The sequence below is a fragment of the Nansenia antarctica genome (assembly GCF_963989245.1).
Source record: "Nansenia antarctica genome assembly, chromosome: 11".
NCBI classification, from domain to species: Eukaryota; Metazoa; Chordata; class Actinopteri; order Argentiniformes; family Microstomatidae; genus Nansenia; species Nansenia antarctica.
Window position 1 is genome coordinate 6,338,976 of NC_137681.1, and position 11,760 is coordinate 6,350,735.

The following is an 11,760-nucleotide window of genomic DNA, read 5'->3' on the forward strand; positions in this document are numbered from 1 at the left end:
TACTAAACGCAGACACACACACGCACACGACACATGTACGCACGCACGCACGCAACCACGCACTCCCTATGATGGAGGATGATAGATGGTCCTGTCGCGGGGACCAGACTGAGCCTAGCAGAGCTGACTTACAGTGGAGTTGAAGCGGAGGTGGCAGATGTTGCAGGAGATGATCTGTTTCTTCTTGGGCTGGGCCACGCCGAACGTGTGGTTGATGACTGCCTTCTGGACCGGGTCCATCTGGTGCCGAACAAAACACCAACAACAACAAACACAGCACATTACTCACACACCCCGCCACCACACACTCACATCTCAGAAAAAACAAACACGGTTGTGTTGCACAGACAAGATGTTTTATTTCACCTTTATTTTATCTAGTAAGACCGAGAATAAATTCTTATTTACATTGACAACCTTTTGAGGAGAGAGTAAAAGAGTGCCTTGCACATTCAACACATTCAAAAGTATGCACACAGTTTTCATATGTTATTGCCTCTTAGACTTGTCCTGATTGGCTAGATTTTCATGCATTTAATCAGGTTGAATTATACTGAACTCCCTAGATTGATCCATTTGTATCATTTATTGTTCCAGGAATGTCAGACCCCAGAAAACCATCATACAAAGTGTCACTGAACTTGTGTACCACTGTACTAGACCATCTGAACTAATCCACCGTTTATCAGCCCTCTGTTGCTACAGAATATGGTGGAGCTGCTTTGGGTGCAATATTTAGAACACTGCAGTTTAAATTGTATTCTTTTATTCCAGACAATGAACCATTATGACCTATGACCTACGGGCATTCCATCTCTATCTGAATGTGCTATAACATCGCCTTCTCCTGACTGGAACATGTTGATGTTCTGATGATGATGATATGATGATATGATGGTGAGTGGCCAGATACAGTACGTGTGGAGTTGTTAAGTACACACTGTTACAGGCCTACACCAGTGACACTGTATCACTTCATCAAGTCAACTTTTGGAGATGAAAAACAATGTTGTTTCTGATCTACGACAATTTTAGCCAGAATAATAATACATCTATTGGAAATATTATGGGGAACAATTTATATGAGGCACACACATATAACACATTATAATTCATTATAGGCATGTATGTCTATAATTTATTGTAATATGTCTATCTACTGTAAAATAAAAAATGTTCAATGGAGGAAAGATGGCTAATAATAGCTCACGATCATTATAGAGAATATAAGACATTATAATACTGTCATACATGCTTATAACAAGACATATAATGTGCTATAATGCGCAAGTAAGTAAGTAAGTAAAGTAAAGTTTGTTTGTGTGTGTGTGTGTTTGTGTGTGTGCTTGTGTGTGTGTGTCTCTCATTTGAGCGTCTCACCGTGTTGAAGTTAGGGAAGAGGCTGAGCGGGGTGGATCCACTGACGCGCAGGGGCAGGAAGTGTTCCAGGTGCAGCTGGGGCTGGAGGGGCTGGAGGGGTCGCCCTGGGAGGGGCTGGAGGGGTCGCCCTGGGAGGGACAGGAGGGGTCGCCCTGGGAGGGACAGGGAGGCCAGCAGGGGGTTGACCTGGGACAGGGTACCTGGAGAGTCAGACAGAGGACACACAAGGATCTACTTTCATTTCCTTGTGCTCTTACGCACGCAGGTCTGTGTGGTTTAGGGTTATGGTCTTCAGTGGTAAGGAGATGTGTTGGTAGAAAACATACTCCCACTGCTTTTCATAGGTGGTAAAACATCACCCCTAAGATGAATAATGGTGATAATAAAATCCTCAATCAATCCTAAAATATGTTTTTCATACAGTTATTAGTTACACCACTTATACACAGGGATGCAAACTGGTGATGGCCCAAAAAGAGAACTTTTATGAAAATTGTGTGTGTGTGTGTGTGTGTGTGTGTGTGTGTGTGTGTGTGTGTGTGTGTGTGTGTGTGATTGAGTGTGTGATAGAGTAGCAGAGGGAGTCTAGGAGCTCTGTGCTTAATCTGCCTGTCAGTATGACTTTCAGACTCTCTCTCTCTCACACAAATCAGAAATTGATCTCATCTATCTTATAGGGACTAAGTCACGAAAAGAAGCAGGGTAAGAAATGGAACAACAACTGGTATCGCCGATAATGCTGTGAGAAGAATGGTGTGATTGTTATCAGGCATACCTAGCTACAAGAGATATGCTTTTAGAAACAATAAGCCTTTTCAAATTAATTATACCGGTTTGCATTAATAGCTAAAAGCTGCTAGAAGTGTGATAGTGTGATATGATTAGAAACCAGACATTTTAGATACAGGATTTATTTGTATATGGCTCTCCAACAGTCAACACAGTCGTGAGCAAGCCCATTTGTAGTATTTTTCACTCTCTTTGCTGCTAACTGGTTGATTAGGGTTAACAATTTCTCTCTCTCTCTCTCTCTCTCTCTCTCTCTCTCTCTCTCTCTCTCTCTCTCTCTCTCCACACTGACTTGGATTTCACTGAGGGAAGATATCATCGTCATGGATGATGGGAGCAACTAGACAACTGCAATGATTCTTTTCATAGAAGCGAGGGATACAGGATTATGAGCCGAAGAGATTATGGCAAACTGAAAACTCAAGGAGAGGCTTAATCACAGACTATTTCTAGGATTAGTCTTCGGGTGACTCAACATCACAGTGATCGTGAAAGAGAGAGAAATTGGTTCTTTTGATGAGGCAAGTAGGCAAGAGGCCTTTCATGGCCGGGAGTAAGAATGATGGGTCTTCAGAGGAACATTTTGAGTTATTCCAGAGCTCTGACACCTTCCCTCAGGATCCTCTTCCTCAGTTAGTCATTGTTGTTTTCACTCACTCACGCTGAAAGTGTAACAAAAGCATTCCCAAATCCTTTCAAAGTGTCTCGAAGATCTCGTGTTTGCTGGAGCTTTGAAACGTCAATCAATCAATTGATATTCTTTCATTCTTTCGTTTTTGATTATTCTTTCATTGCTTAAGTCGTCATTTCAGTACATTACTACATTCAGAATCCACATTGTAATGAGTTCAGGATATGCAAATAGAACAAGCTTTACATTAAACATGACACAGCATATAACGACAAAGTGACAAACTTGGAAACTAAGCCGTTACATGCTGTGTTCGCAGAATCTATTATGAGTTAAGACAAAATGCAAATATGAGTTCCGCATGGGATCAGGAATTAAAGCTCTTGTCTGAGGCTTTTTCTCCTGAACCGACAACATGACAGCTAGTTCATAATCTAAGATTCATTTTGAGAGCCAACAGAGCATCTACATCTACTCCTGTATTTGAAACACTGCTCTGTATCATCGAGATTTGCCTGGAACTTGCTGGAAGGTCTTCCAAGCTAAGAACGTGGGCCGTAAATAGTCTCTTTATACTATCTCGTAGCTCTTGTTATTCTAACAAACCACAGAACAACCGAATCATATGTCTCCTTTACATTTTGGCCGAGGCTGAGGAGTTTTCCGAGTGCTTTCTAAGGCACTAGGGAGCTCCGGAGGAAGAGAACAGCTGCTTCTCACCACCTGGAGCGGCGGCCATCTTGGCCCTGGGGCCAAACACACAGGAGGACACATCACCTCGTTCTCTCTGTTTGTGCCATTATTTGTCCGCCTCCAATTACAACAGAAACGTCTGAATGTCTCTCGCCAACATTATGTCCAACCGCCAGAGGAAAATCCTCAGAGGTGCTGTAGTATTCCCGTGAGAAACACAATCCACTCTGAAGTATCAACGATGGAAAAGCCATTACCTCATCCCCAGTCATTTCTCTCTCTCTCTTTGCATGAACGATGCCGAATCATGACTGAGAAATGGTGCAATTAAACTGGGACGTCTGCACAGACAGGATTAAGGACTCTGACATTTGAAACGGTGGGTGAATCATCGTAAGACGCCTTCGACTGTTGTAACGATATGTCACTCGTCAATCGCGGCCGCTTGCTAATCTCGCCAAGCATATGGTCAGATAATGAGGACGTATAGCTTAATTTTCCAGCCCAGTACATTTCCCTGGGCACCGGGGATATTAGGGAGGTTTTCATTAGCCGAGACATAAAAAGCAGTTACTGTACTGTGCTTATGGAATAATGATGATGCCGTTTTCTGCTTGGTATAGACAACGGGGCAGAGGCCTATTGGTGATATGAAGAGGTGCAGCATCCATTAGACAAGAACTACCAGCTACCGCAGAGGAAAAGGAGTTTCACTATAGACGGAAGAGCCTATTTGATTTGATGGTTTCACACTAGAACAGCCATGAGGGGTCATTTTGACCCCGGCGAGTAAAAATAAATGTATATCTTTGCACTCTATCAAATTTCAGGACCCTCCTTTCATGACCTTTCCTAGATATGTGCGTTCTACCACCCAGTGTCCTTACATTTCAAGAATGACATCCGGATAAGCTAATATAAAGCTATTTTGCAGTTTTTCTGTGTAAGTATGTGCAGTTTATCTTTTAGTAGGTATAAAAAAGGCACGGTTGTTCTAGTGTTAAAACACCTCCTGTACTGTGTGGTCTTGAATAAATCGTTTTTTATTTACAACTTGGCTACCGATAGACAAATTCTCTACTGCAAGCAGCCAGCAACCCAACATCTTAGTGAGAATGTCTTCCCTCCTGCAGGGCAGGCAGTATCTAGTATAGTTCAGGCTCCCTGTGGTAATCTGTCCTATTTTAAACTCTTTCATTTCGGGCACATTTTCTTTACAGCGGCTTCCTAAAACATGGATTGAATTGTTCAAGGTCAAATCCACTGCCGGTGTCCTAGAGTCAGTAAACCAGCAGGGCCATCTGTGAAAGCCTGTTTACTTTTAATGCCAGTTTTGAATATACATCTTGATATAAAAAGTCATGACACTCCCATTTTAAGCTGTAACAAAGACATACTTAACATGTGGATATATATATTTGTTTGTTGTCAAATATATTTGCATTTGTTGTCACAATTAACATGACAAGGGAAAGTAGGCCACCGTCTTTAGGTGGAGCCCTGAGCCCGTGCTGCTGGTACTCAGACTCTTTTTACAGGTTTGTTTACCACGGCAACTGGAACAAATCAGACCAGCGCAAACGGCAAACAAGAGTAAATGGTGCTTGTCATTTTACATAAACATTACATGAACATACAGACATTATACAGCGGATAACACATTATTAACAAATCATGGGACCTGTGTCTTGGAGCAGTTTCACATTCTAAACCGTCGATAAAGACAGCGACACAGCACTGTTTTGGTGCATTACAGACTGATGGGTGAATTCAGCATAGCAGAGCTGTAAGACTTCCTGAATGAGAGGACCTGTTAATACCTAATAACAAAAAAACCAACTAGCACCATCTGTATCTGTGAGACACGGCTGGGTCAACCACACCATTGAACGGCGCGTGGCCTATGTGCCACCTAACATATTGCACGTTCGTCTGCGTCTTTATCAACCTCACGTACTTCCCAATTAGAGGCATTCAGACTGTTAACGTTCCTCTGAGCTGGAGCAGGGACGGGAGGGTGGCAGGCAGAGCGGTTTGAAGTGTCTTCTAACAGCTTTGGAGGATGGCAATTCAGGATGAATCAGCCATTAGCTTTAAAAGCTGTTCATTAAAAACCAGACTCGGCTCGTTATTATGGGATAAGGGTCTTCTGTAATATGTGTTTTGTTTATAGAAATCACAGCCAACACAGTTTGTATCTGGTAACTTTTGTAAAGTTTAACCCCCGTTATTTCTCAGTAAAAACTGAACAAACATACTGGATCTGCCTGACCCAGGAAGTGTCAAGACAGACAGGTCAGAGAGCAGAGGTTGGACCACCCAGGTGAGTGCATGTAGGGGTGGCTGTGGCGCAGAAGGAGGTAGAGCCGCCGTCTAATGATCGCAAGGTTGGCAGATCGGTGGTTCAAGTCCCGGCTGGCCACATGTCGAAGTGTCCTTGGGCAAGACACTGAACCCCAAATTGCTCCCAGTGAGCGGGGCCGGCGCCTTGCATGGTAGCTTGCCGCCATTGGTGTGTGAATGTGTGTGTGAATGGGTGAATGAGAGGTCGTTGTAAAGCGCTTTGGATAAAGGCGCTATATAAGTGCAGTCCATTTACCATGTCACTCTTAATACCGTCCTCACACACTCAGGTAGTGAACGCTGCTAGTTAGCCTGTTTTAGGTCTGATGGTAGGCTGGTTTGTAACACTACCTTCTGACAACATTGCCCCCACCAATATCAATAGGTTGTTACTAAGTAGTAACAAAATGTAAAAAAAAAAAAGGTGTTTGCTGGAATGGGGCAATAGAGTAAGAGGTCATGGGCAGAGACCAAAACAAAAAAGGCTCTGGCAAGAGATACAATCACGTTTTTCGAATTCCCATAGGCTGCTTGTCCAGTTAGACTGTAATGCTATCCCTAACTTTAATTATAACCTTAACCCTCACTATAACCAATCGTCAACGTATAACTAACCAAACCTTTACCTTAAACATAACAATTCCTTACTGTAACCATGTCTTTTTTGCTGACCAATCTCTGGGTTGGTGATACCATTGGTTATGTCTATCTCTAAGCTCAACTCATACCCCTAACTCTAACCAATCGTAAAACTGTACCTAACTCTAACCTTGACAAAAAGTAGGGACTGTTTTATTTGTTATTTTTTACAAAATATCACGGTAGGATTCAATCCAAAGCTAACCTCACATGAATATTTAAAAAGTAAATGCAAGTGCCCCGCGGTGGTGTAGCGGTCTAAGCACTAGCCACTAGTGCAAGCTGCCCACCGGGGACTGGGATCGAATCCCAGCTCGCCAGACCCGGATATGGCCGGGGCACACACAGGGAGCGGCATATTGAGCGGCCGCTCCCGAGGGCGGTATAGGAATATTTCCGGACAAAGATCCGTCGCGCAACAGCGCCCCCGGGGTGCCGGAATAACGGTGCTGGGCTCGAGGAGCCAGTCAGCTAGTCTGCCTGGCGGTCTCCTCTGGGACTGCCGGCCACGGGGTCGTGCGGCGGATCCTACGCAATAGGCAGGGTTGGATGCTAGGTTGGGTTCAATTGGATACCAAATTGGGTGAAAAAGGGATAAAATCTGAAAAACAAATTTAAATTAAAAAAAAGTAAATGCATTATATGTACCTGCTGCACCGCTGAAGGCCAAACCAACTCAATGAAACGAGTAGTTAGTAGTTGAAGTTGGTTAGTTGGTTGAATAAGTACGTAGCAGCAAAGCAACTACTGAAGGATTATTGGACAATATCAGAATACGCCTTCATATCGGTAGCCACTACTAACACAAAATGGCTTAAAAACAATATTTAAAGCAAATATAATCATTAGTAGCATTATTTAGCAGCATAGGAACTGCATTTGTCTAAGGTGTATTGTATAGAATAGAACAGTGTATTACATGAATCCTAAGTCAGAGAGACTGTTGAGGCGTGCTGTCAGCAGGTTTGAGGATGTCACCTCTGTGGAAGCCTGCATGTTTGAACAGATTTAGAAATTTCCCCTTCGATGTCAAGGCTCTTCACTGCATTCTGTGGGATGAAAAATGATCTGTCAAGTCAGCACTTTGGCAGACACCAATGTGCGAATCCTATGGATGGCTGACTGGGTGTGTGTGTGGATGGCTGACTGTGTGTGTGTGTGTGTGTGTGTGTGTGTGTGTATGTCCTAGGGAAATGGACAATCATCCTTTAGTTAGAATCTGAGAGCTTGTTTTCGTCTGTCTCCTTGTATCACAAGGGAAAGAGACAGATTCTCAGCTGCGCAAAAACTCATTAAAAACAGCCTCACACTCCCTCAGAACAGGTGTCCAACCCCGGCATAGGACTTAGAGTCAAATCACTCAATCTGGAATCTTGCAAGCTACAATGAAGCAAGTCATTGAAGTCGTCAAAGTCAATGAAGCAAGTATTCTGACTTCGACAGCAACACGGGCAGGAGGAAAGACATCCAAATAGATTAAACCACTTTTCGGCTAAATGCAGACCATTTGGTCACAGCTTGATTTGGAGAGTCATTCAGGAGAAGCAGAGCTAACGCTCTAACTCAGAGCACAGTGCAGGGGTTTATATATCCACTGGCAAAGCCTTTCAGAGCCCTGCGACACATGTTACTGAGAAAGAGGCAGAAAGAGAGCTTGTGACGTTAGAATGATAAGGTTCTATCTCCGTTTAGAATGAGAAGGTTCTATCTCCGTTTAGAATGATAAGGTTCTATCTCCGTTTAGAATGAGAAGGTTCTATCTCCGTTTAGAATGATAAGGTTCTATCTCCGTTTAGGGTAGTTCAGAGATATTGAGCGTCAAAGTTTTTACATTCCATTATGTTTTATGAGATGGAACCTTCTATTTTATGAATTACTAAAATGTATTCAAAATTGAGTTTTTTTACATAATCTGATCCATTAGGTGTTTATTAATGCCTGTGTGGTGTTATTTGAAAAATGTTGACATTTTTGAGTTAGTAATTCATAAAATAGAAGGTTCCATCTCATAAAACATAATGGAATGTAAAAACGTTGACGCTCAATATCTCTGAACTGCCCTAAACGGAGATAGAACCTTATAATTCTAAGCTCACGAGCTGTCTTGACAGAGCAAATGCCACAGAGAGCACCATGACACATTTAGACTGATCTCTCTTTAGAGAAATTAAATAGAAATGTTGTTGATTTTCAAAGCTTGCATAATTAAATGTTCACTATGCTGTCTTTCTGAAAGCCACAGTCACAAAAGTGACTGATTGATTGTGCACCGATGTATTCAATAGTAGTAAATGTCCATATATGCTATCTTTCTGTGAACCTGTATGGATTCCTGTAAAATACACACAAACACGATACACAAAAACATACACAAATAGGCTACACAGTATTTCTTGCACAGTAGAATACATCGCAACCCAGAAACACTGCACATTATACTATTTGTTTATGGACAGTGTAATTCCACATTCTGCATATTTTCCTTCATTGAGACAGTAGGAAGAAAAACAAAAACAAAATTCTAGGACAGGTTGTATGTTGTGTAATACTCAACATTTCAACATTTGTGGCCAAATCACCTCAAACTAGCAAAGTAACATCCTGTTACCGGTTGTTGTTCCCCAGCCACTCTCATTGTGATTGGCTGACAGGAGAGATGTGCATATCGAGGCTGTAGGAGTGCTCTCTAATGACAACCTCACTCCTACACTCGCACCACTCTCCTGTCATCTTTTCGAGCTAGCACTAAAAGACAGATTCAGCTGAGAACGTGCTACGTACGTACGGTATCAGCAATGGTGGAGAATGGTGACAAGAAGACCTCCTTCCTTTCCTTTTAGAAAGTCTCTTTTTAACAACGTCTTTTGGTGTATGTACTGTATATAATAGTAGTTATTTCTCTCAGCTCCACTCTCTCAGCTCTCATTGTGTGTCTGCCATGCTGGTGGGTGTAACATATGCACGTCCCCGAGGGGTGATCAGACATGCCTGTCTGTGCTCCAACTCCCAGTGTCATTATCAGACAAGCTAATCAAGCCCATGCTGTCACCACTCTGCTATGACTGATGGGGGCCGCCAGTGTCTGTAGCGGCGGGCCCTGCAGCCAGGGGAAGAAGGGGGTGTCACAGGCATTCGGGGGGGTGTTTGATTGCACACCGAAGGTGCCACATAAGACGGTGTGTGAAAATGTACGAGAGAGGTAAGTATGCTGGTACATTACGGGCCTATCTTCATCCGTTCAATATGATCACTAGGTTCTATTATCTTTAGTCTGCTGTAGGCGTTTCATCACTTTACCTAAAGCAATCAAAGATTACTTTGTAGTGGCTTATAATATAATATGTAATTAATGTGTTATAACACCATAACGATGATTATGCTTTGGTAATAATGATGCTCAGTGACAACGATGTTAGAAATGCATCACACTGATTGGTCGTTATAAATGCTCTATGATCCTTGAGGGAAAGTGAACAGCAATTATGAAACACTATTATAAGTACATGTATGATGTACGTTATACGTGGTTATGATTATTCTTATAATGCATTGGGAGTTTTGTCATGCATAATTGTGAGTTTACTGTATACGAGTCGTTGTGTGTCTATAACTATATTTGTACTTCATTATTGCTCATAGTGCATTATGATTACATGCTAACTCCCCCCTATCTGTATACCCCCCTGTGAATAGGCCATATAGTGTATATAAGTATATACGTTTACATAATAGATACATTCTCAGATTCCTACCGATCACTTATCCCACTATTTATATCCCCCTATTTATGTCTATTTAGGTCTCATTCCTTTTTTTATTATGTTAGGACTGGGTGCTAAATTGCATTTCAATTTCGTTGTACCCGTACAATGACAATAAAGATCATTAATTAATTCATGATTACATGTATAAAGCATTATGCATATGGACGTCATAGAAACGGTTACCAGAAAGTCTTCTGGAGAGTTAAAGTAGGATGGAAAGCGAAGGCTGTTTAACTGTTCAATATCCATACAGAGGACAGAACACTCACACAGAACACTCAGAACACTCACACAGAACAATACAGAACACTCACACAGAACACTCACACAGAACACTCACACAGAACACTCACACAGAACACTCACACAGAACACAGAACACTCACACAGAACACTCACACAGAACACTCAGAACACTCACACAGAACACTCACACAGAACACTCACACAGAACACTCATACAGAACACTCACACCGTTGGCTCACGTGGGTTTTCACACTTTGCCACATCAGTCAACAAGGATCTTCTATCTAGTCTGCGTGCCAGTGTCACAACCTCAAAGTGATACTTGCAAGAGAGGAAAAAAACAATCATCTGCAGCATCGCCGCACAAGCCGACTACGGCGCTACTATCTCCTCTCCAACTGCTTCTCTTTGATGTCCCTAATCTTCCCTTAGTGTGGTGGGGCTTCAGGAATACCACCATGTACACTGATACATTAACATTCCCATCACTGCATTGTGCTACGAGCTGATATTGTTCAATGTACACCTATAGGCCTACTGGAGAGGTATTGAGTTGAAAGTTAAAACAGGACAGTAAAGGCTTACTGTACATGAAATATATTAAAATAGTTCAACAGAAATACAAGATGTGACTATAGCAATCAACAGGCTGGAACTCGAACAATTGAATAAAACGACACTACATATAATACTGTAGTAGTACACTTATCAGGGATTGAATATGCACTGGACCTCTGAAAAACTCTGCACTGCACTTTATATATATACAGTATATATATATATACATATATATATATATATATAGCACTATCCAATGCACTGTCCTGCATGCAATGTCTGTCCTGTTTTTGCATTTGTATTTGTATTTGTTTTTGTTCATATACATGTGAAAAAAGCATAAATGCACCTACTGTAATGCCAAAACAAATTCCTATATGTGTCAAGCATAATGGCAATAAACGTTATCTGAATCTGAATCTGAATCTGAAGAGGGACACATAGGTATGGTTCCCAGGGGATGAGTTGACATTCAGTGGCTTAAAAAAAAAGCATTCATCCCCCCGGCACATTTTTCACATTTTCACAACATATTTAGAATGTTTCTTTCATTAAGGCTGTTTAGAGTAGTTAGAAAAACAGGAAATAAATGTTGTTCAGTGTCAGACAGGCAGCAGAATGTGAGAATTGTGCAGAGGGGGTGAATAACACTGTTGTTGTCTACAGTGTGATAACCTAGTGGTCCTGTATCTTGTCTGTTCATCCTATTGAAGTAA

General features: G+C 41.9%; 1 protein-coding gene across 1 annotated transcript in view; it reads right to left on the bottom strand.

Moving 5' to 3' along the window:
• LOC308167507 (zinc finger protein 385C-like) overlaps window positions 1-11,760 on the bottom strand; it is a gene marked incomplete at both ends in the record, with an annotated part of 38,569 nt that overhangs the window by 14,661 nt on the left and 12,148 nt on the right. The window contains 2 exons of the mRNA XM_080541924.1: window positions 133-240; window positions 1,381-1,580. Of these exons, the coding sequence (XP_080398050.1) occupies window positions 133-240; window positions 1,381-1,580 (308 nt within the window). The remainder of the gene's footprint in view (window positions 1-132; window positions 241-1,380; window positions 1,581-11,760) is intronic.